Source organism: Cygnus atratus, chromosome 1 (assembly GCF_013377495.2).
Source record: "Cygnus atratus isolate AKBS03 ecotype Queensland, Australia chromosome 1, CAtr_DNAZoo_HiC_assembly, whole genome shotgun sequence".
Classification (NCBI taxonomy): domain Eukaryota; kingdom Metazoa; phylum Chordata; class Aves; order Anseriformes; family Anatidae; genus Cygnus; species Cygnus atratus.
The window spans coordinates 146670629-146690025 of NC_066362.1; the positions used below are offsets into that span (position 1 = coordinate 146670629).

General features: G+C 39.7%; 1 protein-coding gene across 2 annotated transcripts in view; it reads left to right on the forward strand.

The window, feature by feature from the left end:
* The window catches only part of COL4A2 (collagen type IV alpha 2 chain), a 138716-nt gene that overhangs the window by 68838 nt on the left and 50481 nt on the right, over positions 1 to 19397 (forward strand). For both annotated transcript variants that reach the window (XM_035565603.2, XM_035565604.2), the window contains 2 exons: positions 18248 to 18382; positions 18465 to 18509. In XM_035565603.2, the coding sequence (XP_035421496.1) occupies positions 18248 to 18382; positions 18465 to 18509 (180 nt within the window). The remainder of the gene's footprint in view (positions 1 to 18247; positions 18383 to 18464; positions 18510 to 19397) is intronic.

Genomic DNA, 19397 nt, shown 5'->3' on the forward strand with positions numbered 1-19397 from the left:
AGCTGAAGAAGCTCCCTCCAACACAAGGAAATCTTAGGCTGGAATAAAGCCAGGAGAGCCAGCCTGGTGACATTAACTCCATTCACAGCATAGCAGGTGTAAAAACCAGGAGACAGCAAGATCCAAACGTACTGTCCTCCAGCATAAAAGCTAGGAAAATTTCTTGCTATTGTATGGCAGAACAAATGTTAACAGAACTGATTTTGCTTACCTGAAGTGTTTTCAAAACTTGAGATGTTTTATTCCTAAATAAGGCAAAACTGAGATTATTTTTCTTTAAGGACTGAGATGGAAAACCACTGTTAGAAAGAAAAATAGACGTGGCAGTGTAGCTGTGCTCTAGACTTAAACCTGAACCACCACATCGGATGTGGGTGCTGCAGCTGTTGTGCAATTCACCATCACAAGGGTTGGCACCAGCTCTGGTTTCGTCCAAGACTTCCATGTTGGAATTTGAAAATCTGTCCCAATTCCCCACCACCACCATCAATGGCTTCTGAACCGAGACATTCAGATAATCATTTCTGACAAATCGATGTTTTCTGATTATAAAACATTCATTGAAATAATCTTAAACATCTCTGGGTTTAGGGCTCCTGAAGTTCAGTGCTAAAATTTCCTTGGACTGACCTAAAAATTGTTGGCTGGTGTGCAGCAAGTTGTACCGTTATTGCTTTTATATTCCCATCTTTGTTTAGCCCTGTAATTCCAGAAATGTTGCAAGCATGCCATGGTTTAGTTTGTGTTTCGGTTTGGTTTTTCACAGCAGTGAGAGTGATAAGCTCTTATATGGCCTAATTGGGATCTGTCAGACTGGTAGCACTTAATTGCACAGACTTTCTGGCATTCGTGTGCAACCTTCAAACACAGTGGTTCATGAACAGGACTAACTGCAGCTTATTCATTGCTTTACCATCCATGGTCATAACATTTCGCTAGGAGTAGTGCTGCAGAGAGCACACTGTATTCCTGTTAATATTACATGACAGCTTGAGATTTTTTGGAAACCTCCTCCCTCAGACTGTTTATCCCTCTACACTGATATTTGTCTAGAGATACGTTTTACAGCCTGTTTACTTACAAAGGTGTCAGAAGATTGTTTACCAATAAAATGTAAATAAAAATATTTAGAGTGTATCAGTTGCCAGTAAATTTTCTTAGCCACAGTTTTTTTTAATGTTAAAAACATATAATAACACAAAAATGAATACATTTCAATGCTAAAAGGTATGTTACTTATTGGGGTATATTCATTTTCTTTCTGCCTACCCTATAATCAAAATAAACGGACAAAACCCACTTATTTTCTCCATTCAAACCAATAGACTGCACTGTTTGGATTTCACTTCCACAATCCTTTCCCACAGGATTATCACACTGCTATCATGGACTGCTATCATGGATAGTCTGGTTGAGCGACAACTGAAAGATCAGACAAATCCAGAATGGCTGTAATTACTGCTTAGAAGTTCTAATACTTATTTCTCCACTCAGAACTTCAAATATATAACTAGTAGTACCGTATGCAAACATTATGATGATTTTTTGGTGGGTTTAGGGCACTGGGAAGTGCAGGCAAATTTTGGAGCAAGTTAATGAGAGTGAGTCAGAAACTCTGCAGCATGTAAGAAATTTTGCAGGAGGCAGACTAGAGCATGTGGATAGCCATGGAAAATTATCTGAACTAATCAAACCAACTTATCATGAATGAATAGTCTTTCTATGGAGATAATGAGGAGGGAGTAGACTGGAATGGTGTAGGAGAACTTAAACAAGGAGCTCTGTATTTCATGCTTGTGATAGTAAGTGGCCTTGGGACATTAATTTTTTTATAGTTTTTATGTCCATTTTTAGTGGTGTTGTCTTCATGCAGAGAATTCAAATGAGTCTCTCTCGAATGGTTAGGTGAATTTTATACCACTTCATAAAGAAAACTGAGTATTGCACGAGCTATACTTGACGTTTGTAGAGCCTATTGTGGATCAGTAGCATGGAGATACAGTCGTCTTTACTCAAGGCAGATGGGCAGCGCTGATGATGACTGTGGAGATACAAGTACTGGGTGCTATCCTGTTCCTCTCAGTCTTAATGAAGACCAACAGAAGGAAAATATCACACTAGGATAGCACCAAAGACTCCCTTAGACAAGGCAGATCAACAGCCTCAACAAAGGAAGGTCTCCTCTGTTCACCACCCCCTCCATCCTCCCAAAAGGTAATCCGCTCAGAAAAAGCTGGCAAAGAGATGGCTGTGTTGTATGCCTCATTTCTGTCTCCTAACAAAGCTGAGGAAAAATTTCTGGCATATGTGGTGAGAAGCAGCCAACAGTTTGGGAGAACTTCATTTGAGCTGTCCTATTAAACAGGTGCTGCCAAAAATAACTGGTCTCTTCTTTAGAGTTGGACCCTCCAATTGGGCTCCCATGGTCCTTATGAGGGACAGCAGGGAGAGCAGCCACTCTGCATAGCACCCATTCTCTCCCTAAAAGGAACTGATGGGCTTTGGCTAAGAAGTTAGCATGGGCTTAATTTAGCCAGAAGTAACTCATACTTCGCATTTTTTAGTCTGTGAGCACCTACCACGACAATGAGGTGTAGCCAGCAGCTTCGTGGCTTGTAGGGCAGCTGCTTCTCCAGGAATGGCTGCTGGTGGCTCTTCTCCCATGCACTGCTGCACATCAGGGCTATTTATTGGCATAGCAGTGGTGCAAGAGTGTCTACAATACATACAATTTTTGGAAATGTACATATCACAACGTTATTACAAACAACCATTCAGTGTTGTACCATTTCAGTCTCCCAGAGGATATATAGAAGCATTTTAAAAGTATTCAAAGCATTTAAAAAGAGGAAGTTTTAAGTACTTGAAATTGCTTTGTAGATTTTCCCATGCATCTCTGACACCCCTCATTGCTTGAAAAAAAAAAAAAAAGAAAAAGAAAGTAGGTGTGGCTGCAAAGATACCTGACCTTGAGTGAGGCTTTGACAACCATATCATATACTGACCGTAATACAGTACTCAAGTTATCTGAAAAGGCAGAAAGGCATATTTTGGGCCATATCTTGAAGGCCATAAAACACAGTTTTTCAAGTTTCACTTAATTCATTCAGTGGCCCCGTATGTACCCATGTATCCATGTAAGCTGTTGATGGTCACTTTGGCTATGAGGACCTGCCAGAGTGATTCTCAGATTTCTTTGGTTTGTCTCCACTGAAGATGGCCTGCAAGGTGCCCTTTTGATAGTTGTGTCTGACAAGGGCGTTGTGCTTCAATCCCTGCCTTGTAATGTTCCTGAAGTGGAACAAGGCATATTGATTACTGCTAGAATCTGTAGTCTTTTAAATAATGTTTTTTAAATCATGACCCAAAATTTAAGATAAACTGTATGATCAGTTTTATTGATCAGGAACTGGTGTATTTCACTGAAGATATACATGTTCCATTAGATTTAGAGAAAGAACTGAGTGAACTGAGTAACAATTTAAAAGTGTGCTAAATGCATGCTTGCATATTTTATATTTAATCTCAGAGATTTGAATGTTTTTTTTCACAGCACATCTTTGGGACAATGCATTGCTGTGTTGCTGAGCGTGTTTTAAATTTCTAGATTTTTTTAAATTATAATGGTGAAAACATGCTTTAGCTAGTACATGATTCAACAAGTCTTAAATTAAGTCATAGCTAGTCTTTTCATGTTTATATTTTTGTCACTCTGTTATTTTCTAAGCACATATCTTCAGCATTTCTTCTATGAAGTTGTTAAAATCTGCACAAAAAACGTCTTCTGAAATATGTTTCGAAGTCCCTTTCTTATTTTTCTCCATAAATTTTAAGAAGTCCTGTTTATCTGTGTGCTGAAGGATTGCTGCTGACGCTGAAGCTTATGGAGCAGTCTAATAAAAATAATTAGTAAATACCAAACTAGCAGAAGTAAAAGGGTTTGTCTGAGACCTGCAGTTCTTTTGAGGTGTCACAGGGATTATGATACCCACCTGGGTAAGGAGAGCTCCCTCCTAACTCCAGAGAGGTGAGCACGAGCAGGTTTTGGCCATTGACTGGAGGGAAGGGTTCTCCTAGAAGTGTGGTTCCCATCTCCATTTCATCACACAGGAGTGATACTGCTGTTAACTCAGCGCAGCCCAGTCTCAAGCCTCTGTCCAGCAGATATATGCCAAGGTAACTCAATTATCCTATTGCTGTGAAAAGACATCTCTCAAAACTGACAGCCTGTGCTCCAGCTACCAAACCTCCTGGGTGCTGCTGCTGCTCTCTGGGGAATGAGAGGCCTGTAGCTTTGCTTGTTTATTCTGTAATCACTCTTAGAAATTGTTAAGGTAAAAGTAAACATTATAGTAATTTCTTCTTTAATAAAATAGTTACACTTTTACTACTGTTTGGCTACTGCTAGTCTAGGGAGAGTGTAGAAAAAAAGCAAAGCAATGCAGAAAGAAGCAAAGACAAAACAAAAAATCTACCTATATTTTATTTTGTTCTCAGTAGGTACCCTGTTTTACCCAGTGAACACTCAAGCAGTATCCTAATTCTAATCTTTTGCTAAATCTATCTCCTTACCATTTCTCCTGTATTTTCAAAATACATTTCACCTTTTTTTCCCAGATTTTCTGTGTATTTAGATGTTAATTTTTTGGGGAAAGTTCAGTTTAAGAGGTATTTCTACAGAAATCTCATAACCATTTTGCATAAAATAAATAAAATACTTTGAATTTCTCTGATAGTTTGAAATCTAAGACATCCACATCTCAATGTCTAGACAGACCTTTATAAATAACCAAAATTAATCAGGAAATTGTAATAAATGATTGTTCTCTTCAGAAGTAAAATACTTTTATTGAATGCTGAAAGGAAATAGTTTTGATTTTTTTGTGTGCCCACACTCTATCATAGTTAATAATGCAAATGCTTTTTCTATGATGCTTCATTAAAATTCTTCCTAACTTGTGTAATCCCCAAGGGGTTACTAAACTCTATTCTTTTAGAATTAGTTCCGTCTTTTCAAGGTATCTAATATGTGCAGAAACCAAAAAAAATCATCGAGAACAAAAAGAATATGCAAATAGACAGTTTTTCTTCATTGCAGTTGGGTTAACCAGCTGGCATGACAAGAAATAAGTTTTCATTGATTTTTGGTACAACACTTGTTGCTGCATATGTATCCCTTGATAATTCTTTCATCCTTTTTAAGACAAATTCATCTATATTCCTTTTATATATCCTTTTAATGCATCTATCCCAAAGTCTTCTGTGGGTTTTTTGTTTGTTTGGGGGTGGCACAGGAGTAGGAAGAAAAGCATGGCCCTAACTCAGAAACATGCACAGAACCAGAAGCCTAGGTTTTCTCATCTGTAAATGTGTGGGAGACCTCACGTGCACATAGACATGACTGCAACAAGCCCACGGTTGTTATATCCACAGGCAGATAGTCACAAACTTATGTCTTTGCTTTTGCTAATAATGCAAAGTTTACCTGAGCAGTTCATAGTAATTATCAGCGTTTAACAGGAAGAAATTATAGTGCCTCATGTGAATGACCCCTTATTGGTTTTAAAGAAACTAGAAGGCTTTATGGCTTATGTTAGATACACAGAGATCTGAAGACAGCAAACCAAAGGGAGAATAAATACATACACAGACATTATTGCTGACAAATTGCAGACATCACAGAGAAGAAAAAATCTAAGCACTGAAAAAATGTAAACAGTAGATCTGGTAAAGAGCTAATTTACAGGACCTCAAAGAGGATCCTGGACATCAAACATATTCTGAATCACAGAATCATTAAGGTTGGAAGAGACTTCTTCACATCATCTAGTGCACATCACCACCACCCCTCTCAAGCAGGGTCAACTAGGGCAGGTTATTAGTTAGCCTTGGTTATTTTCCATATAATTTGGGGGTTATCGATCTCTAGACTGTAGTGACTCATTTGACCATCCACATTACGACAGTCTGTACTGAGTGCTGTAGCACTCAGTAATGATACTGCTCAGAGTTTGTGTGCTTTCATATAACAAGTGTTCTTTGGCTCTTTACAAAAATAAGAAAAATAAAAAATAAAAACAAAATAAAAAAGATGGAAATATAAAACACAGGTGTTAGCTTGTGTAGAAGAGCTAGCATTGTCTCTTTTCAGCAGCTAAGTAAAACCTATAAGCTCTCCTAGGTGCAGAGGAAGTCAGAAAATTAGAGTTGAAAATTTTTTAATGGAGAAAGCAGGGAGGGAGGTCAAAGGTCCGGAGAAGCCACATGAACATAAACATGAACATGAAGTGCATTTGTTATTGTCAAAAACACAGAAGATTGATGCTGCCGGTGGCAGTTCAGGTTTCACATTCCCAGTGGATCCAGGACCTATAAATCTAGGACACGTGTTTCAGGATCAGTTAATTTTTAGGAAAGGAGGAATAGCTTCCTATTTACTTCTTAATTCTTTCATCCTTGCTTGTAGCAGTAAGGGTAAAGCAGAAGAGGCAAACTAGCAGAGGTTCAGGGTTACAGTTAACCTGTGAACTGCACCATTGTGGCTTTTCATCACCAGCAATTCAAAGCTCCCTGTCAATAAATGCAGTCTCTCCTATGAGTCTGATGGAAGCACTTTATGGAGGTACTTTATCACAAGTTCATGAAGACAACACAGTACTGATTTATTTGACACAACTCATACTGCTAGCACATCATATTTTTTTTGCCAGTAAGGCACTAGTTTAACAAAGCTCGGAGGCACTCCACAACCAGAATCTGAAATACTGAAGATGCTCTCCTCACACTGAAGCCTGAAACTAGTCCCCAGTGATGGGACCCAGATTAGTAGTCACAACAAATTTTTTAACAATCTCTGTTATTCCTGTGGAATGTGAAGGTTTCTTCTGCTGTTTCTCCTTGTCTGGAAGGCTTTTCTGTTTAATGTAAAACATTACCTGCATTTGCTACCAGTCAGAGATCAACCTTATTTTTTTTTCCAGGGCTTGTCAAACTAATAGTACCTCCTTCAAGAAAAAGTAACTTGCCACTATAGTTTAATAGTACTTTGACTCCCTTTAGTATCTGCAGATAGAAAAGGAATAAAGGATCAAAAAGAATGGTTTGCTCTGATTCTTGTTCTGGTCCTCTGGTGAAACAGCCACATAGCCCACATTGTCTACAATAAAAGTTTTAAAACTTTCCGGTAGTTTTTGAAATCAATGTTTGGAATAATAAATAGGCTTTTTCCATGAACAGCTGTAGAACAGTCTGCTGATGATGTTCTCCAGAGCATCCTTTCCCACAAAGTGATGAGATTTTGGAATCTAGAGGAGATGTGTGGGCACACTTGGCTACCTCAAATCAAACGTAATGGAAAAATTAGATTTCATAATGGGTCTGGAGAACTATGTCTTCCTATTCAAGTTCATATACCAATCTTGTCCATCTTCAGGACTGCTATCACAAGCTACATTATACAAAGAGAGTATTTTTTCGGCTAGGTGATACGGAACTATTTCTTTTAGGATTCAAAGGAAAATACTTTCACTCTTCTTCCTGATTTCAAGAAAAATAATAATAAAAAAAAAAAGTGGGATTACAGAGACTTCTCCAAGGAATCAGTTGCTATAATAATTTCCCCAGACCATTCAGCTTCCCTAAATCTAGTTGATCTAGCTTGATGTAGTACTGTCAAATTATAAAAATATTGTGCATACAGAAGACAGGAAACCTAACTGTATTATATAAAAAAAGAACTGACAGTTTTCAGTATTTCCACTTACTACCTAAAGATGGCAAGACCTCTCATAGACTACATTGACTATTTTTTTTGGAGACAAGCCCAGCATGAAGCCAGGCTCACCATCAAAGTGATGGTGTTAGAGTATTTGTGATGCTAGCAAGTCACATGCACTGGATGGAAGACCTAAGGTTCATGTAGCTTCGTCATAATTTGACTCAACATCAGGCTTCAATAGAGTTGCAGTTGCTGAAATCTGTACGCTGTCCTCATTGATACTAACATCAAGATTTGCAACTCCTATAGAGAAAACAACTGTGCGAGCTCCATTCAGATGATCTCGCAGCACCCTGCTGCTCACTAGCCCCATCTGGCCACAGAAGCGTTAAGAGAAAAATAGATGTCACTTATTCTGTATCAACAGCGGCTCTTCAGAGTGCTGCGCACATCTGCCTCAGAGCCCCCAGTCCTTCCTGGTGGTTCAGAGCCAGTCATCTGGCCTTCCCGGGAACTCGGAGACCATCCCAAGCTGTAAATTTCCAGGACTGCAGTATGAGGGTGCCTAAGGTCTGCAACGAGTCCCCTGTGCTGGCTGCTGGAGAGTGCATTCAGGGCTCCCGTGTGGAGAGGGTATCTCAGCACAGAATTTATTAAAACAGTCACAGCCTCTGTAAGGGATTTAAATTCTTTCTACAGCTAAAGAAGCTAGTAGTAAGTTGCATTTAAATGATCAAGTCAGTTTGATAGCTGTTCCCACCACAAAAATAGTTACGGTTTTGTCTAAGCAGAAGAGGAGCACAGAATGGAAAAATTGGCATATGACATACCGAGTTCCTGCAGGGGTTTTAATTTTCACATACTCTTAAACTCATGGAGCCTAATGAGCTTAACATTTTGGCCAGTTGCACAATTTAGAAATTTCAACAGTGAATGGTTTTTGGACAGAAAAAAAGTGTTCTCACAAATCTGAAAAGTGAACAGATGTTACTATTGGTGCTTCCAACGCCTACTGACAGAAAACATCTGTGTCAAACTTCCTGAATTTTGGGATCTTGAGAACACTCCCACACACACCACCAGAAGCCATTTGAAAACAATTGGGCTGGCAGATCAGTTTTCGGGTCTATTACTGAATGTTCCAACAAGAGCAGGTGCTGCTTGTTGTCTTGTCTCTAGGAGCCTGGCTGGCCAAGTAGCAACCGTGCCATTACTCAAAACAGGAGCGCCGGCTCCCTCCATTATGCAAGGTTTAGGATTTGATGTTGGCTGTGATTTAGCAAAAGGCATAAAAAACAGTTGATCCTAGTACAATGATCCTAATAAAATGAGTAGGGGAAAAAAAAAAAAGAAAAAAAAAATGTCAATGTAGATGCTAGCAGACTTGAAGAATTATCACACATTGCATTTTTGCCCTGGAAATTGTCTGGCTTTTGTAATCCTGTCAAAACCCATGTTGAATGAACAGAATTTTCTTCTGTTTTGAAAACACACTCATAGTGCTAAATATGTCTGAGGCATTTGCTGTCCCTCAAAATACTCAGTCAAACATTTGATAGGTACCATGACCAAATTCTGCCCTTTTATATAAGCATGATACAGCAGCTGTCACAAAGTAACTGGGAGTTCCCTGCTTCCTCCTGCTCCACACCCTGCATCTTAATATTTGTCTGGTTGGAAGAGCAAATTTGGCAAGATGTTTTTTGTCTCTGGTGGATTTTTTGTTTGACTAAAAACTAGCCTTCTCCAATTAATTAAATGCTAATGAGTTTGCAAGAATAAATCAATGCCATTTTATTGCTCTGTAAAACATCACTAGCTCATGATCTCAACTTCACTGCTGATGTTTAAGTTCATTTCAAGTAACATCTCTAAGTTATCTTTGTTAACTCTATCTTAGAGAAAACTTTTATTTGGAACTCAGGGGGACAACACTTACATGTCAATATAAGTGTGTGGGTTTTTTTCTTTTTTTCTTTTTTCTGGTTTTATAGCTGTGTTAGACTGATGCTCTTCATTTTACCAACATAAAATGAATAGCTACATTCATCACACTTCCACTCTCACACTAGCCCAAAGCACCTGCCACAGTGTCAAGCCAGCCCCAGCTCTGCTCACTCTGCATGTTTCTAAAATGTGACGATTTTCCCCTTACCCTCCAGCTAGAGCCCCATACCAAAACTTTAGCAGAGCCTGATGTCAGCAGAAATTTTGGTATGCTTTGAATAAAGATGACAGAAATTGAGCTAAGAAACTATGCAGAAGTGGTGGCACTTGCGTGACTCTTAGTAGCCTAAAAGAAACATGTATCTGAGTAGCCTGAAAGGAAGTAAGGTAGTTGCCAGATGATATGGTTGTAATAAGTGCATATGCTCTTGAGCACATAGCATTGTCATCGTCTGATCAGTTGAAACACTTCTAACTTCCAAGAAAATCCCACTATTTTGCATCACTACCTACCACTTTCAGTAAATTTATTGCATTTACATCCAGCTCTTTTTTCAAGCAGCATAATTATCACGCTCAAGTTTATTTCTTCATCCTAACCAACAAATATGCAATTGATCTTTTGGGGTGTTACCTTCTTGCACAGTTTAGAAAGCAACAATGTGGAGGTCAATATTTGAGCTAGGCACCTAAGCTCCTTTTATAGACAATGAATTAAAATGGGCACATTCAGTGTGTATTCATCTGGCCTAGTTTGAATGTCTGCATTAGGATATATCATGCCGTAAGATTTCACCCTCGCCTGAATGTAGCTTTGGCTGACTACATTTAATGTAGGCAGATAAATGACTACATGTGCTCAGTAAATACAATCCTGTTTAGAAAAATGATGCTTTTCAAGGCCTTTCAAGTCCTGTCACATAATTCAGTAGAACGTGCTCACCAGGTAGATATATTTGCTAATATATCTCAATTCTGCTTCTAAATTTCCAAGCCATTAAATTACCATGATATAAAGCAGGATGTGAATTTACAGCCTGTCAGCCACCACTCCACCGCTAGCGCTGGCATACGCGCTGACCTTACTGCAGCTGACTTCTCAGTGGTGATGGGGTAAGGTACTTCCCATTTACTGCACGGTATGAACATGAATGCTGGGAGGCTCCACAGGCACCTGGTGCATTGCAAACACAAATCTTAGCTTACTTGCCACCTCATAACTTGTGCAACTATACTCTGGACTTTCAGAGCTATTCCCTTCGCTGACTCTGCAGACAAAAACAACACGTCCTTCTTGCCCACCACTTCATGCCTATATCTTCGCCTTTCCTCCACATAATGATCTTTTGAAGACAGAATGGAAATCCTAGTGAGTTTTTTTTGTCTAGACTTGCCCTTTCCGATGTTTATCTTCAACAGAGCATTGACATGGTCCCAATATCATTCTTTCTGCAGCAGCTCTGCAAAGCACAGAAAGCATTTCTGACGTAATTGTATGTGTTTTGTGACATGAAGAAACTTTTAACTAGTTCTTTTGAGTGCTTGGCCTACATTCCAGCACGTATTTTCTTTTATGCATGTTTTATCTTCTTGGGTGACATAGCAACTTTCTGGAAGATCACAAATTAGATCAAACCGTGGGAACAGAAAACAGTACAAAATTATTTCATTTACTGGCTACAGAAAAGGACTGTGGCTTCTTTCATAGTTCTTTCTTAAGGAGACTTAATGTTTGTTCCTTCCTTAACCAAAAAAAAAAAAAAGAAAAAAAAGAAAAAAAAAAACCTTCTGCAAGCTGAATCACTGCTCTGGAATTAACATTAATGTCATTTGGTCGCCACTGTCCTGAGAGAAAATGTCGCATGCCCAGACAATATAGTTGAAAGAGCAGCAAATTGTTACCATGCCACTAGGCTGAACTGGCTTCATTTTTCAGTTATTTTTAACTTAAAGTCAACTTTATAATTTTCTGTTTACTTTTTGATATAAATAAAACAGCTTTTTAACAAATGAGAAGGAAAGCTTTCTCTGAGAAAATGAGCTAGAATGTGAAACTCAGCTAAATAACCTTCTGTAATGTAATGAAAGAGAAATTCAAAATAGAAATAACCATATTGAACCGTATTTAACCATGCTTAGTACATAATAACCATATCTAACCACATTTAGTACATATTTAAATATACCTTTTTTTAAAGCCTGCTGAGTCTTTCAGTGCTACTCTTGTGTTTTAGCATTGAATACCCAGCAGTTTAAGGCACACAAGAAAGGTTTGCCTCCTTTGCTAATCAATATTCCTGTTAGATCACAGAAGTCCACCCCTTCCTAATGCTGGTAACCACTTGGTTGCAGACAGCAAGATGCAGATTCAGAGCATAAATGCAAGAAATGCCCACAGCTCCAGCTGCACCTGCATGGCTGCGCCCGGAGGCAATGCCAGGTGCCACCTATGGGGCAGCGTCCCGCTCCCATGCATGGGCCAGCGGTGTGGATGGATGCTCCAGACACTTCTCTCCTTGCTTTCTTTCCTATGTGCCTTCTGGAATGCCTTTTCCTGGATTAGCACTTTAAACCAGCTCAGAAGTTGTTAATTTCCCATCTAACTGGTTTTATTCCCTGGTGAGTTGCCTTCTGTTCTGCTTGCTGCTGTCTTTCAGTAGCGGGGCTGCATCAAGGTTCTTGCCGTCGCTTCCCTTTCCCATCCATTCTTACAGTAACCGTGCAAGAGCAAGCCCTCTTGCGAAAGTCCCAGCTCACGCTTGTCCATCACGGTCAGATCCCCCTTCCCGCAGGAAGCGAACTTGTCCTTTCACAAATGACCTTTCTGAAATGTCAGGGAATTAACCTCCTTTCTTCTTGTCCACTATTAAATAAATTATGGTCTACAAGGGTCATTTTCATGTGGGGAATACTGAATCATCACATTCCATATACCAGAAGCAGTTGCAAAATAAAAGTCTGTAATGAAATACAGCAAAATGGGCTCAATTACCGTGAAGCTCTGCAGTAATTCTGGTCCTCTCTCTCTCTTCATTATTGCAAATCACTGATTTTCTCCATTCTTTATATCTAAACACTGGTAAATAGGTTTCTCAGCAATTCATGATGAACGTCTTGTATTTTAAAACCTTCAGAGCAGGAACTGCCATTCATTATGCCTTTATTTGTATAGAAGCCCCCAAAATTGGTTGCTTTCAAAATCAGCACACCTTCCTCTACCAGTTTTGTTTCCACAGTGTAAATTTCACAGTAAATTAGAAGGAAGAAAGTATTGCAACATGACATCTTTCTTACATTTGACTGATCCTACAAGAACTGAAAACTGAAGTTCAAGCTGCAATACATGAACATTTAGTACAGATCTAAAAGTCTGTTCAGGATCTTCTTAAGTCCACTGGGACTGAATTGCAAAACGCAGTGATTAAATTCAATGACGACCCTGACAGTGTTTTCTTTCATGTGCGTCACTGGACAGGGGACGATGTATATGCAACATTGCAAATATTTTCTGGGAAGATTTCCTCCAGGCTTCCTAAATTTCTGACCTCTGCTCCTCCCTGTAAATAGCTTTTGCACATGGCTGTGCTGGCCATGGGGACTGTGCGAGACCTCTCCCAGTCAGCTGCAGTCACAGGAAGAGCAGAGCAGGGACTGCCTATTTAAGAGTGCATCCTGACATTGGTAGCTTTGTAATGCGTCCGAATGGTAAAGGAAGTCCTGTACAAGAACAAAAAGGAATGTAAAACTCCTTGTTGGTCTTCAAGATATTCCATCCACCCACTTTTTCCTTTTCTTTTCACATGCTCCCTCTGAGCTGCTTTGCCACAGTATGCCATGCATGTATGCCATACATGTTCCCATAAGCCTTGTAGCTCCAGCCTGTAGATCTAGTGGCAGTAAGGGGCAATCGTGCCATGCTCTGGATGCTGGCAGACTTCCAGTGCCCCCCAGCAAAATGTGAAGCCTTCTTCTGGAGAGACATTTGGGCCAGAACACATTTCTGCAATGCTTTGTCAGGTAAGAAAAGGGAGCACTAGAGAAAGTGCTTTGTGAGTTATCTAAAATATGACAGCCAGGTACAGCATATTCCCGTAGGCTTACCTCTTTTTTTTTTTTTTTTTTTACCCTGGAAATTTAATCCAGACACAATGTCACAGCTTTGGAGAATTTTCTAGGATTTCTGAACCTCCAGGAGCACAACCAGAGTAGTAGCATGCATGGCGTATTTCACACAAGGGTATTCAGGACTCTAATAATTGAGTCATGCTTTATTTCACTGAACCTTTCAAATTGATTGTCTTTGCTTAAATCTCCTTAATGACCTTTGCAAAAGAGCACATGTTCTTAGGTCATTTGCTAATGAAAAGGGGACAAACTTGTTCAACAAAAGATTTAACATAAAGAAAGTAGAGTAAAAGCTTACATGTCTGAGTTAACAAAGGTTAATAAAGCTAATCCAGTTAACAAGCCAAGATGCTAACTGGCTGAAGAACTACACAAACTGTCATAATATTAACTACTTCTCCAGCTCTGACTCTAGCCTCGTGATGAACCAGTCCCAGAAGGATTGGTTACCTTGTCTTTATTACAAATAATATTAAATAATCCACCCAAGTGTCTCAACAAACAAGTGATTTAATAATAACCAGGAAAGCATGGGGAAGGGACACTGGCACTGCCCTGCTCTCTTCCTCATTATCCATTCCTTGTTTACTTCTTCCTCCCTATCAGACAAAAAGATGGGACTGCAACCGCAAACAGTAGGGGTGGTATTTTGTATATGAATTAGAGACATAACTGTGTCCCATGCAATGCCAGCTTTGGAGTATTACAGCTCCCTGCAGAAAGCTATGCACAGATTCAATAATTACAACCATAACCAGCATTTTGTCAAATGTTACAACTGAAAGTTTACATTCATTCTGTCTGCAGTCTGCTGCCCCGAAAATGTAAGCAGATATGAACTAAAAAGGCATTTTATATGTCTCAGGTGGGTGAGTGGCTTCTGGAATTGGTTTGACCTCCCTTGGCTTTCATTTACTTCAATGTAATAATGAAGTGACCTTTTCAGTACGCAGAAACCATGGTTTACTTTCTTTGTGGAAGGAACTGAAATGTTTCTTCCCAGAACCTCTCAAGATTAAATTGAAACTAGAGCCAACTCAATCCCTAAAATTGAATTTGAATAATTTTTCTGTGTTCTTCACAGATGTGTGAGATACTTTTCATCCTTTTAAAAGGTTCCTTTCCAGATTTGCACGTGTGGGGAAGGATAAACTAGCTTAAGTATTTAATTAGATTTTAAAATTTTGCAGTATGATGGAATTTTTTAACTAGATAAAAATCTTATGCAAGAGCATAAGAATAGATACTGAGATAATATTCTACAAAAAAAAAAAAAAAAAAAAAAAAAAAAAGAGCCAACTGTGTATCTTTTAGAATGGATGAAATATCTGTTATTTCCCCCTCCCCAAAAAAAAGGCTGTTTCATGGTATACACTCATTTGTACTCACTCAATCCCTTTGTAGTTAAGTAAGTCAAGAAGTTAAAGTCAAGAAGAAGTGGCATCAGAAAAGACTTCTTTTTCCTGACCTTGGAGCTCACACTAATGGACTTGTTAGTTCCCATTTAAATCATTATTCTAGTGCTTCTAATCAGCAGCTTTCCATTTGAGGCAGGTAACTAAGAAAAGTATGGCTGTTGTGAACATGGCTAGACAAGGGTCTGCACCTCCATAGGATAACTTAGAGATTCACTGATTTTAAAAGACTGAAAACTGCTTATGTGGAGAAAGCTGCATCTGTAGTAGCCAGCTGTGACTGGTGTAGGGAAATGAGCTGCCGCTTGCTCAGATGTGTGTGCCTCCTGCCAACAGGAATCATATATTGTGTATGTACTCATATAAGCTTTTTTTCTTCTCAATTTGTTGAATTGAAAAATGGAAATATGTTGGCCTTCTAAATGGTAATAGTCCCCAAGAGCAGGCTTGCTTTACAAGTAGGGAAGCTGTATGAGGTCGGGCTTGGTTGTAAGTACAGGAGAGATCATCTTCTGTGGTGTCAGCTCAAACAATAGTCCATGGTGTCCTTTGGTAATGCACCTAACCCACCAGTTCTGTCAAATTAATCATACTGGTATAGCACCATCAGGGATCCATACTGGTGGCTTGTCCCTGAGGAAGCACATGTAATTCACACTTCATACTAGTTCATTCCTAGTCTTTTTCCCAGAAAAAAAAATGCACTGAGCTTTGTACTTTGTTTGATTATCTCAGTTTCTCAGTATGGACTTGTTTGATGTTATATAATGGGGTTTAAAATATAAAAAACTACTGAAAATACTGTGACAGCTTTTTTCCAAAAAGATGGTATGGTAAACGATGGTTTTTTTTTCTTCTTTTTAACCGGAAGTACACTATGTTTCAGTCATGGTTTATGTTTTGCAGTTTATGATAATAACACAACTACAGTATATATAAAATTTAACTACAGATAGATAAGCACTAATAAGGCTGGGCAGAGAAAGGATTGAGAGCAGCCCTGAGGAGAAGGACCTGGGGGTGTTGGCTGATGAGAAGCTCAACATGAGCCGGCAACGTGCGCTTGCAGCCCAGAAAGCCAACCATATCCTGGGCTGCATCAAAAGAAGCATGGCCAGCAGGTCAAGGGAGGTGATTCTCCCCTTCTGCTCTGCTCTCGTGAGACCCTACCTGGAGTGCTGCGTTCAGCTCTGGGGCCCCCAGCACAGGAAGGACTTGGGTGTATTAGAACGAGTCCAGAGGAGGGCCATGAAGATGGTCAAAGGGCTGGAGCACCTCTCCCGTGAAGACAGGCTGAGAGAGTTGGGGTTGTTCAGCCTGGAGAAGAGAAGGCTCCAGGGAGACCTTACAGCGGCCTTCCAGTACCTAAAGGAGGCCTGCAGGAAAGCTGGGGAGGGACTCTTTGTCAGGGAGTAGAGTGATAGGACAAGGGGGAATGGCTTTAAAGTAGGAGAGGGTAGGTTTAGATTAGACATTAGGAAGAAGTTCCTCACTCAGAGGGTGGTGAGGCGCTGGCACAGGCTGCCCAGAGAAGCTGTGGATGACCCATCCCTGGAGGTGTTCAAGGCCAGGCTGGATGGGGCTTTGGGCAGCCTGGTCTGGTGGGAGGTGTCCCTGCCCATGGCAGGGGGTTGGAACTGGGTGGTCTTTTAGGTTCATTCCAACCCAAACCATTCTATGATTCCGTGATTCTCCGGATAGTTGACAGTTGCATTTTGAAACTGTCACAAGTGGGCCTATCCTTTAATAGGACAACAAAAGTTCACCTAAAATCAATAAAGCATTGTTTGCTAGCTTGACTACTGCTGTCTGAATACAAAGAAATTAGGATTAGGGTATCTTCATGTTCACTTCTTCAAGTCCCTAAACTGCCTTCTTTCACTTCTCAGTGACAATCCCAATGACATTAAATGAAGTTGAACAATTGCATTTCTTGGAGAGGGATTACATTCATTTTTTAATTCTTTCTTTCCAGGCATGGGTGAGAGTGGAAAAGGAAGTAAGCTGTTGTAGGAAGATGGGATAGTATATATTTTACACTATTTTAATACTGTTACATTATACATTTTATACTGATTTTTTTAACAATTTGTTTGTATAAATACATACCTATTTGTTCATGTTTTGCTATAATTCTTGCTTTGTGAGATACTGATGCTGTTGCAGAATGGCCTGTGAAAATCGAATTGCATTTTAAAAATACTTTTATTAGAATTTGCTTCATTAGAATGTCTTGTTAAATGGTGCTTTGTGCCATTTAAGCATTTCTCTCCAGAAAAGACTGTCAATTTATTATTACTGTCATTAGTGCAGTGAGTACCACAAAGCATACAAAACATATGTGCCTTGGTGACACTGCACTTGGAGTAGTTTTCAAATACTTTGGTTCACGGATCTCAGACATACTGTCACAGCCCCATTATTTAAACCGCCATTGTGTCATTTCAAAATGATGAGCCTTGTGATGTTGGCAGTCAACAGAGAATTATTTTTAAACAATGTTTGAAGTGGCCTGAAGAGTGTCATTAGGGCTGTTCTACCAAACCAGCTCTGGAAGGGAACTGTTAATGACAGGGAAACCCACATGCGACACTTCAACCTATGTGGATGGCACACCCTAATGGTGTGTTGTCTAATCATTTTCAGGCTCCACTGTTAAATAGAAATACCATTCTAAAAAGGCAGAAATTCAGGCAGAAATTCACGACATTCAGTATCAGCCTCCTTCTCTCAAGAAGTCATTCTCTCTATTCCAGACAAAACACTTTTTTCATAGAGTAGCAGTGAATGTTCGAGTAGTGAATATTGATTTGAGAGTTCATTTCCATGTATTGATTTTGTCATGCACAATGTAGTCACTTTGCTGGAGTTTATGTATGGTGTTTCCAGATGACGTTCATCAAAGAGTCTGCTCTACTGAAATGAAAAGAGATTCTGTTTATTTTCTCTTGAAGAGATTGACTACACTGCAGGAGTGATAACTAACCCAGATTCACACATCATAACTGTTCCTAAATAAATGCTTTTTTATTACTTTTATCAGGGCCAGCCAGGACTCCTTGGATCACAGGGGTTCCCCGGACCACCAGGATTGATGGGGATCCCAGGAGTGCAAGGTCCCAAAGGTCACAAAGGTGAAAGAGGACATCCAGGAATAAGTGGACCCAAAGGAGAAATGGTAACTTCTGAGTATGAGATGTTTTAGCTAATGAGCAAAATATTAGACAGAACGTCATTTTAATTGTGCTGTTTCACTCTAGGGACTAAGAGGAGTCACTGGATTCCCAGGGGCAGATGGCGTTCCTGTAAGTATCTGGTTACCTCATGTTTAAGAAACTACCAACTGCAATTATTGCAGCCTGGTTTAATGCCTTTGTACTTTAATTAAAGTCTCTGGGCTGAATTCTGCATCGTCCACGTACGCGCTGTTAAGCTAAGGGCATTTGCTAAAGTAAGTGGAACTGCAGATGCACAGCAAAAAAATAGAATCTGTGCTCCTGCTCATTCCCTCTGATAATTAAGGTCCGTTTGCTTTGTCCTTTGGAGAAATCCCCTTGTAAAAAGGGAAGAAAACAGAAGGAAATTTCTTGTGTCCCTGGAGGTTACCCAGCTACGTATGTTCTTTTGTAGGAAAGAGCTGTGAGGTAAGTTCTCTACATCTCCTAGCCTAGTGAGCAAAGGACACCAGTGGGTCATGCCTTAATTATTTCAGAATTGTAAAGTACATAGAAAGACCAATAAATGTAAGAATACTAACCATTATTTGGTTTATATCTCATACAGCTTGCATGAGATGGTCTTAAAAAAACTATTTATCTCAAAAACTTTGAACAAATTGTCCAGGTCCATGAAACTGAAACATTCAAAGAGGAAAACCGGGTAAAGTTCACAGCACAGTATTTTCCCAGCTTACACTCCTTTACATCTTGTGTCATAAAATAACAAAGAAATCTGAGTCACTGGAATCCCTGGACAGAGTTCCCAGGCTTGGGTTTCCTTTGTAGTGCTCCCTGACACCGTGGCCTCACTCTGCAACCCACACATCCACATCCACTCTGCTTTCACCCTTTTTGTTTCCTGAAGAGCTCTGTATCAAGTTTCAGGGCTTTCTCTCACACACTCTTCCTCCTCTCTCTCCTTATCACTCTTAAAGGAAGAAGAAACCTCCTGTAGCCAAGGATCTCATTCGCCCC